We start from the raw sequence: 20285 nt of genomic DNA on the forward strand, positions 1-20285 counted from the left end.
GATAAAAGTCCTAACATACTTTTGAACGATCTGAAAACTTGGACAAGAGCTTTTATCAAATGAAGTAAAAAACTGAGGAAGGAAAAAACCCCACAATGAGTACCTTCCATGAGGTGAGTTCTCAGTGATTGGTTTTCAAGGCTATGGTCTCTGCAGTTAGACAAAAATAAATAAATAAATTTAGGTCTTTCCATTTAAGACACACCTCTGTGAACTTGAGCTGGCTGAGAAAGCAATACAGACACCCTCTCTATGTGACATTACTCTCTCATCCCTTATCCTTCAAAATAGAGTTCTGAGACAATTCATTGATGCGCTCCTTCCATACTACCTGGGTTCCTCGGGTTTGAGGTTCAAAACCGGCTGAAGGTGCCGAAACCTGCGGCGCTCGGCGGTGAGCATGAGCGTCCTTTAAAGCCGCCGCCAGCCAGCGCCGCTGTAACCCCGCTCACCGCCGGGTCGCCGGCTCCGGGGGCCCCTTCAATCTGCGCCGACGCGCGGCCAGATCCCGGGGACTCCCCGAGTCGGGAATCTCCCGCCAGCTGCGCGCTGCGTCCTGGCGACGGCAGGAGCACGTGGAGCGGCAGGGCAGCCAGAGCGGCGGCTCCAGACCTGCGGAGCCCGGCGGCGACATGGAAGGTGAGCCTCCAGCACTTTTCTTGAAGGGTCTTTGAGGAGCTCTGCCAGTACACGCGGCAGAGTTCCTTCTGAATCTCGGTTTTGCCTCTAGTTATTTCTTTTGTCAAAAGTAAATGCGAAGTATTTCAGAGGGCAGATCATGTAGGTTCTCATACATTCCCTTCACCAACTTTAAAAAGTTATAACTTCTCCGCATTTGTTTCTTATGGGTTGTCAGACACGAGGGGTCGGTGCGAAGTCTGCAGAGGAAGAGTATTTATGGGTCGTTCCTGAATTAGCAACAAACCTGGGGTAAAACAGTGCTTTGTGATGTTTGGGATCACAGCATCCATTGGAATTAGGCTGGGCGGAGTGATTTGTTCTGAATAAAGTGACTACTTTTTTCTTCTAAGAGTCAATGCCATCATATGGGAAAGGTCCATTTTAAAGTTGTTGCCACTTGCAGTTTCTTTGGAATTCTGTCTTCTAATGAACTCTTATTTCCCCCAAAGCACAATTCAGGTTACATTAAGAGTTTCATTTGAATTAACTTGGAAGTCATAAAAATATCCTTTCTTCTAAAAAAAAAAAAAAATAACGTATTTTCATGGGGTACCAAACTACACTGCTATTGTAGAATCTTCAATAGTCTTTTCATCAAAAGTTTGAAAATGGCAGATGTGTCTCAACTGGGAAGAAGAGGCGGTATTTAGAAAATGAGAATTTAAAAAACATTCTGTTTAAAAGTGAAATACTGACACAACTACTTGAAAGATTTTTTTTTTGGTAGCTATGAGCAAATTTTTCTTCACAATAATTGAAGTATCTCTTATTGACAATGAACCTTGATCTTTGGCAGTTTTAGTTCTAGAGCATGTGAAGTTATGAAAATATGAATAAATACTTTGGGATACAGATAAATATGGTAAGGCTTTTGTTTCACTATATGATTAAGTGTAATAATACAGTCCTAAATCCTCAATTTCTACATGGATTTGCTTACAACATTATTTTTACTGCCTTGGTCCACATAAACATTTCATTTTTCTAAATAAAATGCCAAATGATATAATTCAATGAGCAGTATTATTTATTAAATAGGAACTTTTAAATGACCATTATTGAATAATGCTTCAAATGTTTTGTGAAAATATCCTTATGTTTTTAATTTTTTGATTATCAGGGTTTAGAAAATTACTTAGAACGTTTTGCACTTTGAACATTTCAGTAATGGTTTATGAAGTGTTATTTTCAACATAAATGTTTTATTGGCCAAGAACAGGAAAAAAAAAAACAACTTGGGTTGCTGTATATTATGGGAAAAATAATTTTCAAAAGCGCTAATACTTTAATTACTGCAAGTAATTAATTTGTTTTTGTGAAGTTATAAATCAATATTCCACCATTATTTTTTCCTAGTTTTAATAATATCACTTATCAAGAATAATGTATGAAATTGGTGTAAATCCATAGAAACTGGAGTATTTCTCTATAAACGTTATTACTGAATTCATTTATTCAATGTGAAATAAAGAAATTAAACTACATGGTGTGTTTTAGGATATTGGTGTCCTAACATACTTTTAGGTAATCCTGATAAAGAGACTATGAAGAGGAAAGGGATGAAAACTTGTATAAAATTTAATTCAGGATATATAGACTGTAAGTGAAAAAGAGAGAATACAGATCAGTGATTTTAGAAGGTTATGAGCTTAGATGACTTTAAATTTATTGGTCCATAGAGATATATGGTGTATAGTATGCTTAATGCAAAAACTTAAACATTTAAAGGAAAAAATAAGATATGATGAACATCAGGTCCTGAGGACAGAGTAGTTGATGTAGTAAAGCATCTAATTCTTTATAGTCATGCACGATTGACTAATCTGGGTTTTGTTTTTGACATTTAAAATATTTTTATTATCATTTTGATAGTTTGGGTTCAATCTAAGAATAGCATTTTTGACCTACAGCACATACCTTTCTTGGCAATGTAAGAAAGTAGATTATTTTATGGATTACCTTTATTTTCTGCTTAATTTGGGGGTCAAATCAATATACTGTAGTCTGTTCTAAAGTGTAAGACTGTATTGTCCATCCTTTCAATATATAAAATAGTTCTTCATTCATTTATATTTCCCTTCATTAATGGACATTTATTTATTTATTATTTTTTTGTGGTGTTGGGGATCAAACTCACGGCCTTGTGCTTGCTAGGCAAGCATTCTACCAACTGAGCTATATCCCCAGCCCCAGGACATTTATTTTTATTGAGACTTTTCATGTTTGAAGATATTGGATGAAATAAGCTTTTGAAATAGAAATCTTGTCATGTAAAAATGAAGAGTTAATGCATATAATAAGCCAAACTTGATAACCTTTTTCTTTTCTCACAATATGTGACCCTAAATTTTTTTTTTTTTTTTTGGGTGCTGAGATGACCCTAAATATTTTCTATCCAAAGACTCTTTATGTATCTCTAAATTTTATTATTTGCATTATAATCTCTTCTATTTAGTATGATTGGGAAATGAGGTGGTCCACAAAATGACTTTCACAGGTAATGATTGGTAGTTTTCTTGTAGGTAATGATTGATAGCTTTGATGTTCTTCTTAGGATGACTTCCCCCTGTACCTTCTGGTGATAACCCCTATCCAGTCCCTGTCTCCCTCCACCTAGGTTAAGAGCCTGTCCCTTCTGTGTCTACTTCTACCACAGTGTATTAAAATTATTTATTGACTTAAACATTTATTCCTCCTCTGGTCTTTAGACTTTTGGAGGGCAGAGACTCTTTTATTTTTGTATGCTAAGTGTCAGGGGCAGTTGCTGGTTCATAGCAGGCCCCTCAGAGTTTGTTGCATTCAATTAGGAAAAATAATGCTGAAAAATAATTTTCATTGTGTTAATCATGATGCATTTTATTTAAACAATTTTTTGTGAGTAGGATATTAGTGCTAGAGATTCTTTGTTACATACTCAAGTAATTTTTTAAAGTACTTAAATGATATAAATGTACAAAGTTTAAACAATAAAATTGTTACTGATTTTTTTTTGCTAGATTGTCACTTAAAACCAAATATCAACTATTAACTTTATATAAGTAGATTTAAGGATCACATATTAGTTCATTAAAATAAATTAGTAAGATATAGATAGTGCCACAAAATCAGCATCACTGGAAGTGATACTTTTAAAATACCAATTGAGCATCTCTAATCCAAAATCTGAAACTTTTTGTGACTAGGGATTAAATCTAGGGGTGCTTAGCTACTGAGCCATGTCCCCAGCCCTTTTTATTTTTTATTTTGAGACAGGGTCTCACTAAGTTGCTTAGGGCCTTGTTAAGGTGCTGAGACTGGCTTTGAACTTGTGATCCTCTTGTATCAGCCTCCTGAGTTGCTGGGATTATAGGCATGCACCACTACACCCAGCATAAAATCTGAAACTTTTTGAGTGCTGACATGATGCCCCAAGTGGAAAATTTACCTCTAACCTCATGTGACTTGTTGAAGTAAAAATGCAAGAGCACTTAAAATGTTGTGTAAAACTAAAGTTAGGCTATGTGTATAAGTATATGTGAAACATAAATGAATTTCATGTTTAGATTTGGGTCCCATCCCTAGGATATCTCATTATGTATGTGTTATATTCCAAGATGAAAAATCCAAAATCTGAAACATTTCAGGTCCCAAACACTTCAGATAAGGATTACTCAATGTATAGTGATATTGAAACAGGTTAATTTTGCTGGTTAACTTGTCAGAGGTGCTATTGAAGTCCTAGCAGAAGAGACTGGATTTGGCTAAATCCAATATGATAAATACTACCATCGTTTTCTAATCCAGTATTGGTTCTGCTCTAGAAAACAAAAACAAAAACAAAATAGTGCCTTGTAGCTTTTGGATTTGTCTAAAAATGTTGATACATTTTTATTTCAGTGATATATTGCAATTTCCACAGTAAGCCATTTTTCACAACAAATGTTTAGATTCTTTTTAAAAATATTTCTTAGTTATTGATGGACTTTATTTTATTTGTTTATGTGTGGTTCTAAGACTCAAACCCAGTGCCTCACACATGTTAGGCAAGTGCTCTTCTACTGAGCTAGGCCTTAGATTTTTTAAAGTTGTTGAGAAAAACTTGTTTCATTTGAGTTTTCTGTCACAGCAATAGCAGTTCATGTGAGAAGTAATGTCTATTTGAGAGATTATCACTTTACCAGACTATTTGGTACATCAAAATAATTTTTTGTCAAAGTAGACATACAGAATCTGTAGAAATGAATAAAATATTACCCTTACCAACCTATAAACATTGTTTATAGATATGAATTACATCATAACTAATGGAAATTAATTTCTTCCAGTCTGAAAACTAAAATAAATTAATTTTGATAATATTTAACAATTAATCCTTTCTGCTGTCATTTGCCTTTATTTCTGCAATTAAGAATCAGTTGACCTCAACTTCTTACACTCCTTAATAGTTGATTATATGCTTGTATACAGGGTAGCCAGTCTCACAAATATGCTTCAGAGCCTAACTTGATTTAAATTTTCATTTGATTTTCACATGACATTCCAAATTTAAAAAAAAATTTTTTTAGTTGTCAATGGACCTTTATTTTATTTATTTATATGTGGTGCTGAGAACTGAACCCAGTGCCTCATGCACGCTAGGCAAACACTCTACAACCCCAGCCCCAACATTCCAAATTTTAATGCATTGAAAATTATCAATATATAAATTTATCCCCCGAACTCAAAATAGAACTTTTTTTTTGCCATCTCTGGAAAGAGTAAAATTTTATAAATGTGACTTGAGTAAGATTGTGGATTCTTACTGATCTCTTCTCTCTTGTATTTATTTGCTCACATAAAATAATTTAACTAAGAATACTACTAATTCTCTTATTCCCTATACATAATAATCTAGTGTCTAATAAAGACTCAATTCAGGTGCTTAGAACATGCTTTTGTTATCAGTATAACAAACAAGAACATCCTGATTATATATTATAAATCTTTTAAATATTTATTATAAGGTTGAGTTCTTGACTGATTTTTATGTTCAGTATTCATTCAGAATTATGAATATTAAATATCTTCAGTGATTCCACTTTCAAAGTTTGCTTACTTTATTTTCCAAATGTTTGAGAATTATTTAATTAAACATTATTCTGGGCCTGGGATATAGCTTAGTTTCAGAGCACATGCCCAGCATGTGTGAGGCCCCAGGTTTGATCCCCAGTACCACACACACAAAAGAATTCTGAAATAAGAAGGTGAAGCACTTTTTTAAGAAAAATATTTTTTTAAGTTGTCAATGGACCTTTATTTTGTTTATATGCGGTGCTGAGAATTGGATCCAGTGCCTCACACATGCTAGGCAAGAGCTCTACCACTGCTCTACAACCCCAACCCAGGTGAAGCACTTTTAAGTGGTAATAGTTTTTACATGTGTGCATCTTCAATTTGTTCCATATTGGCAAATAAGACAAAATACAGAACTGATAAATGTGTTGAAACTGACAGATAAACCTAAACCTTTTTGTGTGGTGCTGGGGATTGAACTTAGGGCCTCATGCATGCTAGGCAAGTACTCTGATGCTGAGCTATACCCCATCCCTGAAATTGATGGATAAATCTGCAGTTTTCATCCACAACTCAAAAGTTTTTAGTTTTGTTTATTAAAAGTCTTCTTGTTCTCATGGTTTGACTTTTTAATAGTTATTACATATTTGGAATTATTATTATACATTACTAAGACAACCCTTTATCTGTTTTATATATATGGTAAATCCATTTAAGATTTCATTTGAAAAAACAAAATGCCTCTTTTATAAAGGTTTAAAACTAGTAGTATCAAAACAGTCACTTTCCTACTAAATAGCCTCTGGGAGCCAGCATGACTAAGATTCAGCAAGTTCAATAGAATGCATGACTGAATGAAGTTAAACCTCTGGACCCTAGAGCTAAACAACTTCTTCTGTTACAAGAAACATCCTAGCTCCATTTTGGTACTGTAGGTATTATGCTACACCTTTCAGACTTTGAGAAATAGATGGACCAATAACTTACAAAAAATATTTGTCTAAAGTAATGAATGATGTGCCAATAGATTCAAGGGGGGCTAGGAAAGAGAAATTATTCATAACTGCTGTAAAGTACTGGTTCTATACTTCTTTTGGTTTCCAAGCCATTTTAGCAGAACAAAAGGATTTATGAACCATCCTAACCAACACACTTCTGCTTGCTACTCTAAAGCAAAATCTCCCAGAATGAATGATATTTTTGTGAGTAGATGAAAGAATTAAGAAGAGATAGCATTTTAACATTTTCATGCATTATAGAAGTAATATTGACAAGTAAACTTGACAAACAAGAATTTACTATAAAATAGACCCTTGGCACTTATGAATGTAACCAGTTTTTGACTCTTTGTGAATCACCCTGAAAGAACATAATAATACTTGACAATTTGTAAATGTTATACCTTCTATAAAGATTTAAGTGGGATAATGTATATAAAACTCAAATTAGTAGAATTAGGAAACAAAAATGCACAAGCAAATAAATAGCTTCTAACTGTGCCAAGCCAATTGCTTGGCATGCACATTTCATTGAAAGAAATTTGGAGTTTCTTAAAGGACTCCACAGATCACCATTGCAAAAATCAGTGGCATAATGTCCTAATTGCCCCAAACCTAAATAGAAATTTTAAATCTAATTTGGGGAGGGAGATATAATCTATATAGTAGGACAAATAATGATTGAACAAGTTGATATTAAAAAATCATCTAGTGCCTATAGATCTTATGGCTTCTACTCTATTCCATGACACTTGTTGATTGGATGATGGCCTTGAGACCATCATAGTTCAACAAGAATTAGACACAAAAACAAAACAAAACAAAACAAAAAACCTTGTTTTTAACAAAGAAACACCCTCTTATACCAGATTCTTATGTGGGACAGATGCATGTGTGGTGCTCCAGATGAGAGAGGGGGGAGGAAGCAAGAGACTACTGTGAGGCTTGCATTTCCTCTGCCAAAGATCAGCACCTTTGGTGGCCCTCTGGAATCCCAGAGTTCCATAGAACAAACACATCTTGGAAACTGCTGATTCGGACCATTGCATGCCCCCTGTCGCCCACTGGTAACCTTATCTCAGCTTGCTTCTCTTGATTGGTGCCAGAATGATCTACATAAATATCAAATTAATCCCCTACTCAAAACCCATTTTAAGTATTTCTTAGTTGGGCATTTTAGATGCTCCACAGTGTAGCCTTCACAAACCTTTCCAGCTGAATCCCCTGTCCTCAGTGTTATTCTAAAGTGGTTACTGTTCCCTGAACACTGACTGCATTTTTCTAATCCTGTTTTTCCATTTTAAGAAGTACAAAAATGAACTAATTTCCACTCCAAATCTATCTAATCTCCTGGCTTCCCAATGTTAATAGTCAATTGAAATCTTCACTTGTTGATAACGGACCATCCCAAATGCCATCTCCTTTAGAAAGCCACCCCTTATTCTAGGAAGATTTTGTTCCTTTGTTGACACTTTGTGACATTTTGAGTCTGATGACTACTAGACTCTTACTCCATTTTTTGTTTAAACATGAAGTCTTTTTTCTTTTGTAGTTCTGGGGATCGAACCTAGGTCCTCATGCATGCCAGCAAGCAGTCTACCATTGAGCCACACCCCCAACCCCTAAACATGAAGTATTTTTGCATGGTTTTAGTTCACTCTAATTTGTTTAGGATTTCAACTACCGGGTAAATTGAGGGAGGGTGACTTTTTTGTTTGGTTCAGAACCAATACTCTATGAATAATTTTTATTATTATTATTTTTGGTAATGGGGATTGAAACCTAGAGTCCATTTTCACTGAACTACATCTCCAACCCTTCTTATTTTTTTATTTTGAGAAAGGGTCTTGCTAAGTTGTTTAAGGCCTTCTTAACTTGCTGAGGCTGAACTCAAACTTGCAATACTCCTTCCTCAGCCTCTCAAGTCCCTGGGATTACAAGTGGACCATTCCCAGCCAGAACGAATAATTTTACCACTGTTGATGATACTTTTGTATCCTTCTGCATTTGGGTGTTTCATTCACAGTGATTCAACAAATACATTCGACTGTCTTCTTATTCTGCCTTCTAAAATAATTGTGCTGGTAAATTTATATTTTGAAATATAGATTATATGTTTTATTATTATTTGATTTTCATTCATTTCATGTTTACAATTGGGGCCTTATTTTTTAAAAAAGAAAATGGACGTGTTGATAGGCAATATTTAATTCACATTAGTAAAAGATATTATAAGATACTGTTGTCTAAACGAGGGCACTAGGTCTTGGTAAGATTGAGAACTACTCTTTTGGGTAAATAAGAGTTTCCTATACCACAAGAGGCCAGTCACCATTTAAGTAAGATAATGTGTATGAAATCACCTTGCATAATACTAGACACAAAATTAGGGTTCAGCAAATATTCAGTTTAGTGCAGAAGTCCTTTGAGGGTATTCTTTAGAGCCTTGCTAATCTAAATATGGCCTGTGGACAGCAGCATGAGCATCAATTGTAACCCTAACAATTGCTGCAAATGTAGAAACTCAGGCAAGACTTACTGAATCAGGAGCTGCATTTAAAAAAAAATCCCTAGGGAATTTTTGTGCACATTAAAGTTTGACAAGCATTGCCCAGGGTTTGCACAGATCAGTGAAACCTATTGACACTCAGCACATGTTGCATCAGTGATGGATCATCTTTATATGTAGATTTAGTGTATGTTTTTTATTGTTTGTATTTTTAAAGGTAGTTGAACAATGAAAGCTTTAAAATATTTAATTTTGGCTAATTTTGTAATACGACATTTATTACACAATGTAATTCAAAAGGTCAGAAAGCTTTATGCATTCTTTATTTTTTTAATTTTTATTTTTTTCCATCCCTTGGTGCTGGGGATTCAAACCCTGGTCCTTCTGCATGCTAGGCAAGTTCCCTACGAGGTGGGCTGTATCGTCAGCACCACATTCTTTATTTAAAAATTTATTGAATGCCTTTTTTTGTGCCATGTATGCAAAATATAGGAAATGCAGTGATGAAAAACTATTGACCCTAGTGGAATTTAGTTGGGTAAGGAAAATAGACACATAAAATTTTTCTAAGTTCTATGAAGGAAATAAAAAGAACACTAATATGGGAACTAATGGTAGAGGGAAGAATTGGTGACTTCTAAAGGAGAGAGATTAGATATGGGAATTTGGTCATCCTATCATTTATGTAAATGATATTTAAAGCCAAGAGAATGAATGTGGAATCACTTGAAAAGAGAGTGTACTTAAAGAAGGGGGCTCAAGATAGAGCCCTAAGAAATTCCACATTTGGTCATGTAGAGGAGGCAGGGCAGCAAAAGAGAAAGCAACCAGTGAGACAGGAGGAAAACCAGGGGAGTGTGGTGTAACAGGATTAAAGATAGGATACTCATTAAGAAGTGAATGCTCAGTTATGTTGAACATGACTGAGAAATTAAGCAAGATGAGGACCAAAAGTGTGGACTGGTTTTGGTCACATAAGACTTTGTAGAGACCTTGACAAAAATGGTTTCTGTGGAGAGATGGTTAAGAAACCAAATCAAAGTGGTTAAAACAGAAATAGGAATACAGGAAGTAGAAATGTTGATAACAGACTGTTTCTTCCCCCCAGAAACTTAGCTACAAGGTGAAGAAATTAATGGGGCTGCTGCTGGAGGGAAATGTGGATAAAGAGGTTTTTTTGTTTGTTTATTTATTTTTGTTTTTTCTATAGATAAGTGGTATACATATAATCTGTAGCCTAAGTGTATTAGGGAAAAAAAGAGTAAAATAAAAACAGATTTTGAAATCCCAGTTCTCAGGGAGATTCTGGAATTAACTATCACTGAAAATATCTTTACATTTAATTGTCACACAACACATGTAAATCAATTTTGTGTTACTATAATGAAATACATATCTACTTTATGAAGAAAAGAGGTTTATTTAGCACACAGTTCGGAGGTTTAAAGTTCAGGATTATGCAGCCCCATTGGTTAAGCCTCTGGGGAGATGGTAGGTGGTATCACATCATGTTAGGAGTACATGTAAGAGCAAGTGAACACATCTCAAATCAGGAAGCAGAAAAGAGGGAGAGGCCAGACTTGCTGTTTGTATAATCCTCCCTCCAGAACTACCAAAAGTGGGACAGAGGGTATGGATAGAGCTACCTGGGACTTGCACTAGAACTTCTTTAATCCCCTTTTCAGGATAGTGCCCTTGATCACCTAAGGACCTTCTACTAGGTTCCACCATCTCCCAGTACCACTTCCTTGAGCACCAAGTTTCCAACACACATACCCTTGGGAGAAACTCAAACCTATCAAATCATAGCATATAAATCACGGTCCTTAAAACTGAGAATTTTTAAGCTACATGGAGCCCATTCAGTGGGTGATTAATATAGATATAGTAAAGATTCTATGATAGATCCATTAGAAACTCTTCCTCACAGTGGGAAGATATTGCTACAATTGCATCTCTAAGATTTAGGATATTAGATGCCTGATGAAAGTTTGTGCTTGATAAATTTTTTTAAATTAAGAAATAACATATACAATAAAGTATATGTCTTAACATATATAGTTTGATTGTTTTTAACTTATATACAACCTTCCAGATTAAGGTATGGACTATTCCTCCGGAAGGATTCCTTGTGTCTATTTATTATTTATATCTCCTTTTGTCCCCAATTAAACACTTCGACTTCTGTCATCATAGATTAGTTTTCCTGTTCTTGAATTCCATATAAATGGAATTAGACAAGTTGTGATTTTTTTCTAACATCTGGCTTCTTTTCCTTAACATATTTTGAGATGCATCTGTATTGTCATTGAATAATATGAATGTACCACAGTTTATTTATTCATCTACTGTTGAACATTTGATTGTTTCTAGTATTTAGCTATGTTATGAACATTCTTATATGTGTCTTTTGGTGAACATATACATTCATGCCTCTTGAATCTATCTAGGACTTAGCATTTCTGGGTCAAAATATAGGCGTATGTTCAACTTTGATACATATTGCTGTAGTTTCCAAAGTGGTTGGACCACTTTACCCTACACTGTCAATGTATGAGTGTTTCATATGTTCCACATCTTGTCAACACTTACTATTGTCAGTCTTTTTAATTTTAACCATTGTGATGGGTGTGTAGTAGTATTTCCTTGTGATTTTAATTTGCATTTTCTGATGAGTAAAGACATTAAGTATCTTTCCTATGTTTATTGGCCATTTGGATATATTCTTTCCTGGTTATTTAAGTTTTTTTTGTTGTTGTTGTTGTTGTTTTGATTGATTTTCTCTTTTCTTACTGATTTTGTAAGCATTTAAAAAACATTTTGGAGGGCTGGGGAGATAGCTCAGTCGGTAGAGTGCTTGCCTTGCAAGCACAAGGCCCTGGGGGTTCTATCCCAACCACCAAAAAAAAAAAAAAAAAAAACATTTTGGAGACATATATTTTGTCAGATGTGTATTGAAAGTATTTTCACCCAGTCTATGACTTGTTTATTAGTCTACTTGATGAATAGAATTCCAAATTTTAATGACTAATTTATCAATTGTCTTTCTTTTGTGATGAGGTGCTTTTATGTCCTGTTTAAGAAATCTTTGCCTTCCCTAAGACCATGAAAATAGCCTCTTAGTTATTCCTCTAGAAATTTGATTGTTTAAATTTTCACATTTAGGTCAATTACACACTTTAAATTATAAATTCTATTTTGACCCTAATTATTTTATAACAAATACTAGGCATTTTAAAGTTGTAAAATAAAGTCTCAATTTGAATTTGATGGATTCAGTCATTTTAGCACATTTTCTTTTAAGTAGCACTGACATGAAATATCCATTCTTCCTTTTCTTTCTACACGATATATTTTATACACACACACACACACACACACACACACACACACAAATAACAATTTTACAACTTTAGTGTAACTGATTTCTCAAGGAAAATAACACTAGATATTGAATTTGTTGTTTTAGCTATAGTTGACAACAATTCATCTATGCTTTACAGTCTATAATTTCCTCATTAGACACTTAATCCAGGGGAAAATGGAATGCTTTATATACAAGGGTAGGGTAGGAAGAACAGAAATGCTAATGTGGGCTGTTTGACCTGGTGCCCTTAGACAAATAATCTTAATGTTTCTTAATGTTTTACCTTAGTCCAGGGAAGTAGGGAAGGAAGTATTTTTGTGGCTGGAGAGATTACTCTCACTGTAAGCCATGCTCTTCATTTAAAAAAAAAATCTTTTCCCTTCAATCAACAGTAATACACAAAATTAGTCAACTGAGATATTTGAAATTAATTGAACCTAAAATATCTTCAGTTTTGACTTTCTAAGACCTACAATTTGTGTAGGAAGGCATTTAAAACATAATTATATTCTCTGCAACAATGAAACTCAAGAGAGGAATCCCATTCCTATATAATTACTTGATTTTCCCCTTTTTTTAAAATATGGTCATTCTGTGTGTCTTAGATCTTTTCTTAAAAATGGGAACTAATAAATGCCATTACATTTGGTTTTCTTTTAGCAATGCTATGAGATTAAAAAAAAAATCTCATTGCACTACTGGGTTGAGTACTTGATGACAAGTTTTGTTTTTTGTGGTGCTGGGGATTGAACCCAGGGTCTCGTACATGTGAGGCAAGTACTCTATCAACTGAGCTATATCCCCAACCCAGTGCCACGTTTTTGAAGGACCACATGCAAACAAAAACATGTTCAAAAGAAAACCCTCAATATGGTTAGGGAGCCGAGAGGTGGCATCAGTAATATGTGTTTCCAGAAAGCTGAACTAGGTCCTGAAGTGGACATTTCAGGAAATTGAGTTCAGCTACATTTAAAGAACTTTAAAATTAAAAAAAAAATACTCTTGAGTTGCCCTGAAATGGAAAAGAATAACTTCTGTATTGGAAATGTCTAAGCAGAGGTTGTACAGTAGGAGAATATTAAAGGAAACGTAAGCATGAGGTGGCAGGAGAAGGAGTGGAAAACTAGTTAAGATATGCATTCCAATTCTAATATTCTGATGTCATCAGTTATAAGGATCAATTTTCATCTTGTTCTTATGGTATTAGAATTCCAGGAATGATGGTATGTGTTGGTGATAAAGAGAACAGGCAAAGGGCTTTTCAGAAATGGTAGCTGACACTCTTCTGCCATGTTTGTAGTCCCAGGTATTAATATTGCAATAGTGAAAACATACTTGTCAGTGCCTCAGTTTCCAAATGTTTAGTGAAGAAACAAAAGTGGACATTTTACATTAGAGAAACTTTTTTTAAAAAAGAGACATTGAGATTAGGGTGTCAGTTTACTGTTGTGAAGATAAAAAGGAAATATCAGCATTTAGAGATAGCTTCCTGGCACCTGTCAGGCTTGAGCACTACCTGCAGTTGGCAAATTCAGTACAGGATTCTCTTTGAAATTTGTCTTTTGCTTTCCTTTAGAGTCTATGAGGAAAACATACCAGTGAGTAGAAATATGATTTCTGAAGCAAAGAGAATTTTGTTAACTAATATTTATAATAATTGTTATTTAATAGTATCAGAAATAAAGGCAAATTTGTAGCTACTTGAGTAAAAAATGTGGTTGCAAATGTTGCTGCTAATGTAAATATTTGATTTTATTAATAGATAATTTATACTGGAGCTAAGAGTAAACATTCACATGAGCTTTGACAAAATCTCAACTGGTCTACTGCTGGTTCCAAGTTTAAATTTTATTTGCAAATTGTCTCTTTTAATTCTGTAGCACATGAAATGTTAGAATCTCTGGCATCTTTAAATTTCTAACAAGTGAAAATTTTAGATGGTATCTCTATCAGTTAAAAGAGAATGTGAAGGAATGAAAACAAATTTGAAATTTCATCTGTCAGTAAGAATGTGACAAAGGCTTCTTTTCAATACTAGTAGAAACCAATTTGAGATCCCTAGTACAGCTAGGAATAGCTAATAATAGTAGAATGCTACGAAATAAATAGCTTTTTAAAAATGTTTTTTAGTTGTTGATGGACCTTTATTTTATTCATTTATGTATATGTGGTGCTGAGAATCGAACCCAGTGCCTCACACATTTGAGGCAAGTGCTCTACCACTGAGCCATAACCCCCAGCCCCAATAAATAACTTTTAACATTTACTATCCAATGTATCCAGATGTATCACCTATCTCAATAATAGAATAATTATGTCCTTTACGAGGAGGTGAAGTATTAATGGAAAATACTTATGGTTTAAGTAGACTTTAAATACTCTCATGAGAAGTGCAGAAAGGTAAAAGATATTTTATGAATGAGTGTTAACTAGGATTTACAATCTGCTGTATTATAATTTTGGCTTTTACTTTTTTCTTTCTTTCTTTTTTTTTTTTTTTTTTTTTTTTTGGTACTGGGGATGGAACCCTGGGGCACTCGACCACTGAGCCACATCCCAGCCCTATTTTGAATTCTATTTAGAGACAGGGTCTCACCGAGTTACTTAGCGCCTTGCTTTTGCTGAGTCTGGTTTTTAACATGCAATCCTCCTGCCTCAGTCGCCTGAGCCACTGGGATTACAGGCAAGCACCACCACATCTGGCCCAATTTTGTCTTTTAAATGAGGTAAGAAATGGTTATATCTAATAATACCAAAAAGTCCTGATGAAAACATGATGTTAGGTATATACTCATACACATACATGTAAGTACATTTGAAAATATTTTATCCACATTTGGCATCGTGTGGTAGATTGCCATATCAGCCAACCAACCTTTCTGTTTTTTTCTTTCCCTTCTTTCTCCCTCTCTCTTTTCCCCTCCCTCTTCCTTTCTTTCCTTGGGAATGAATCCAGGGCTTCATAACATGCTAGGCAAGTGCTCTACCACTGAGCTACATTCCCAGCCTGCACATTAACTTTTAAATCAGTGAAATTTGTAAAGTGCTTGGTATGAAAAGTGTTGTCTAAATGCTTTATTTCTTTGGTTACTATGTTAATGAAAAATCACAACTTTTTCCTGAAAACTTCAATTACAGGGTTTTGGAATTAAGAATAGAAAATGGTCATTGTTAAGCTGTTTCCAGTATAGATTTTGATGTTTTGTTTGATATTTAACTTTTACACGTAGTTTGATTTTCTTCTTTTGGCTCTATCCAGAATTGTTAGCTTTTTTTTTTTTAACTTTCTAGTTTCTAGCTTGTTTTTATTAGTATTATATTTGGCAGATTAGAATTTTATACATCTGTGGGGTACAGTATGTTGTTTCAACACATGTATACAATGTGGTATGATTAAATCAAGATAATTAGCATATCATTACTTCGCCTCCTTATTTTTATTATGAAACATTTGAAATTTACTCTTAGCATTTCTAATATATTATTAACTATAGTTACCTGCTATACAATAGGTCTCAACAATTTATTCCTTCAGTCAAACTGAAACTGTATCTTTGTCCAACATCTCCCTATCTTTACCCACTCCCCAGCCTCTGGAAACCGCCAGTCTTTTTCTATGAGTTTGATTCTACCTGTAAGTGAAGTGAGATCATGCAGTATTTACTGTGTCTGGCTTATTTCACTTAACATAATATCCTCTGGGTTCATCCATGTTGTCACAATTGACAGAATTCCTTTTTAAGGCTGAATAGTATTCCCAAGACCTTATTACATTTATTTATTAATTCTAATAGAGACTTTTTGATGGTGCTGGGGATGGAACCCAGGGCTTTATGCATGATAGGCAAGCAAGCACCCTACCACTTGAGCCACATCCCCAGCAAGGCTGAATAGTACTCCTTTGTGTATATTACCACATTTTCTTTATCCATTTATTCAATGATGGATGCTTAGGATAATTCCATATCTTGACTCTTGTGAATCATGCTGCAATGACTCAGAGTTTTAAATGTTTGTCTTAAGTAACTTTGCAGTGGTTTCCCAAGCAGCATCAAGAAGTTCCAGAATTTAGAGCAGTGCTGTTCAGAAGAACTTTGTGTGATGATGGAAAAGTTGTTTATAGGTACTATATAGTTCAGTGCCCATTGGAGTTCTGCTGAGTGCTTGAAATGTGACTGGTGAGACTGAAACATCAAATTTTAAATTTAAGTCAATTTAAAATTAAACTTAAATAGGCTCATGTAGCTAATGGCTACTGTACTGGACAGTATAGTATTATTAGTAGTAACAAATTTAGAGTAAGACTCTGCACATTTTTTCTGTACAGGACCAAAATAGTCAATATTTCAGGCTTTGCAGGTTACATAGCCTCTGTTTCAACTACTCAACTCTGCTGTTGTACAAAAACAGTTATAGACAGTATGAAAATGAATGACTTTGGCTGTGTTTCAATAAAACTTTGATGGACATTGAAATTGAAATTTCATGTAATATTCAAGTATCATGAACTATACATTTTTCTGATTATTTTAAACCATTTAAAAATATAAAAACCATTCTTATTTCACAGGATGTACAAAAACAGGTGCAAGCCATAGTTTGCCAAACCTTGATCCAGAGCATTCACAGGGATCACAGTAAAGATGTAAAAAATCATGCATTCATTTAACAGATGTTATTGAGTGCCCATCATGAGTGGACACTCTTTTGAGGGCTGAAGATACAGTTATAACAGACAACATCTCTGTTCATAGGGAATTTACATTCTAGTAGGGAAAGACATTGAAAAATAAACAATGGTCAGGCATTGTGGTATAGGCCTATGATTCCAGTGACTCAGGAGTCTGAGGCAAGAGGATTGCAGGTTCAAGGCCATTCTGGACAAATGTGTGAGAACCTGTCTCAAAAAAAAGTGATAATTAAGAAATTTTAAAATAAGGTAAGGGGAAAGAGAGGGGCAGAGAAGGATGACTTTAGGATAGGATGTCTAGGGTAGAGGATAGTATGGTAAAGTTGGTTGGATAATGTGACTTTTGAGCAGACACCTGTTTGAACAGAGAAGTGACTTTTTGGTTGTTGTTGTTGGGCACTGGTATGGGGGACAGCATTATAGCCAGAGGTAAAGGTAAATGGCAAAGGCAGGAACATGCTTTACCTGTTTAAGTAATAAGAGAAATGTAGAAGATCAATGAGATTTATATTTTGACAAAATTAACCCACGTGTACCAAGTATGTATAAACATCGGTCCTGGAAACTTTATTTCTGTTAGTAGCTCTATAAGGATCCTGTTGTTTATTTGTTTTAAATATTTTAAAGATGTTGATAGATCTTTATTTTATTCATTTATTTATATGTGGTGCTGAGAATTGAACCTAGTGCCTCACACATGCTAGGCAAGCACTCTATCACTGAGCTACAATCCCATCCCCTTGTTGTTTGTTTTGTGACAGTTTTATTGAGATATAACTCACATACTATACAATTCACTCATTTAAAGTATATAATTCAACGAATCTTAACATTCACAGATTTTACAGTCATCACTAACAAATAATTTTGGAACATTTTCACTACGCCCCCCCAAAAAATCCCATACCGATAGCAATCATCCTACTTCCTCTCCATCCACAATGTAATCTTCTTTGTGAATATGAGGATCCTTTCTACTTGAGCTTTCTAGAGTATTCTTTTGGAAAATATTTTAAAACTATGCTGATTGCCAACACATTAAAAAGACCCCAGTAGACCCCATCAAATGGAAATATTTTGTGGGTTTTTGATTTTTGGGTTAAGTTCAAGGAAATTTCACAATGAATTAAAAATTAAGAATATTCAACAGTTCTTAAGAATGTTCAACAATTTTCTTGCCTTCATTTGGGAATTCCTTCACCATCTATCCACTATTGTCTTTGGATGAGCTTTGTGTTCTTATAAAGACCTTTAATTTTAAGGGGGAAATGGACCTCAGTCTATTTTGTCCATGTGTTTTAAGTGTTTTTCAATACCTAAGAAAGACATTTATGTGGCCTGATTTAGAGAGTTTCAATGTCTCTTTGAAGTTATGAATGTAAAGCTAGTCAGAATCTCCTTTTTCTCTTAGAATCTGTACTCTGTTCCTTCTGATGTTATTTACAGTACACACAGGGCACTTAAAAAATATTATCGAGAGCTATTTAAATGTCATTGTCAGTTTAAAAGGTTCAGAAGACCAGTACCTTGTTGCCTGTAGGTCCTCATCTCAAAAGCTGTCTTGCTATGTTTAACCAAAAGATGTTCCCACATGACGGTTGCTCATGTGAAACCTTTGAACTAGTTTTCTTTCTTTCTTTCTTTGTTTTCCTGTTAAGAATCCTTTCAGTGTGCAGTTGAAAGTTTCACAGTTAGCTTTTTTCAACTTAAAAACACTATCAAACTTACAGAAAAGTTGCAGATTAGTACAAAAAAAAAAAAAACAACACGTATTTTTTTCCGGAAATTTTGAGAGTAATTTGCTGACATGATCCCTATCACTTTCAAATACTTGAGAGTATATGCTCTGTCTTCTCCTGCATAACCACAGTAAAACCATCAAACCCAGGAAATCAACACTGATGCATTACTGTCATTCAATCCCCAACCCAACCCAGTCTTCTCCGGTTGTTTCTGTAATGTTCCATACTGCAAGACAGTTCAGTTCAGAATCACACATTGTATTTGGTTGGCATATCTCTTTGCTATCCTTCAACCTGGAACTGTTCCTCAATCTTTCGTGACCTTGACACTTGAGGATTACAGGTCAGTTGCTGTGTAAACTCTCTCTTGATTGGAGTTTGTCTGTTTCCTCATGGCTTGATTCATGTGGCAGGAATATCACAAATGTAACTCTGTTCTGCTCGTCATCAGGCAGCATATCATTTTCATTTGTCCCATTATTAGATGATCTCATGTAACTTCACTCAGTTAGTCTTGTCAACCAGTCTTCTCCATTGTATGGTTACTCTTTTACTTTTGTAATTAATAGGCATTTGGGTGGGGGACAAGAACTCTGAAACTATATAAATGTCCCATTTGTCATCAGGCTTTCAATTTTTTCACCTACTTATTCATATTAGAATGGACTCATGAATTCATTTTTTTCAATGGATTGTAACCCAATACTATCATAATGATTTTAGTGCTCCCTTATCCCAGATTTGGCCAGTAGAAACCTTTTCATGATGACTTATATAGACTCCTAAGATATTTTTTTCATTCCGTGAACTCCTCCTTGCTTTCTGGCACAGAAAAATGTTATATTCATCTTGTACTTTCTATGTCCCAACCCTGGAACTCCCTGGAACTAGCCATTTCTCCAAGGAGCCTGGCTTCCTTAAGAATGATATTTAAAAGTTAGTATCTGGGGGCTGGGGTAAAGTGCTTACCTTGCACATGTGAGGAACTGGGTTTGATTCTTAGGGCCACATAAAAATAAATAAAGAAAATAAAGGTATTGTGTCCATCTACAACTAAAATATTTGAAAAAGTATATGGGTGTTAGAAGCTGTAGGAGTGTGTCACTGCTCTCAGGTGCTCCCAGGGAACAGGGTGAGGGACTGTATTGATGTATATGCATATACATACATTTACATCTATATTTTATATCTCTTTATGCCAATACTGCCAACTCTAGTATAGTACTACAGTTTTCAACATTTGTAACTTTTTTCTCTGATAAAGGGA

General features: G+C 34.7%; 1 protein-coding gene across 2 annotated transcripts in view; it reads left to right on the forward strand.

The window, feature by feature from the left end:
• Positions 1-305: 305 nt before the first annotated feature.
• Positions 306-20285, forward strand: part of IKZF3 (IKAROS family zinc finger 3) — an 85793-nt gene continuing 65813 nt past the window's right edge. The window contains exon 1 of one of the 2 annotated variants that reach the window (XM_079135403.1): positions 306-639. In XM_079135403.1, the coding sequence (XP_078991529.1) occupies positions 633-639 (7 nt within the window). In that variant the 5' untranslated portion in view covers positions 306-632. The remainder of the gene's footprint in view (positions 640-20285) is intronic. The other variant, XM_079135404.1, reaches the window with a different exon arrangement.

Source organism: Sciurus vulgaris (genome assembly GCF_902686455.1).
Source record: "Sciurus vulgaris genome assembly, chromosome: 3".
NCBI lineage: Eukaryota > Metazoa > Chordata > Mammalia > Rodentia > Sciuridae > Sciurus > Sciurus vulgaris.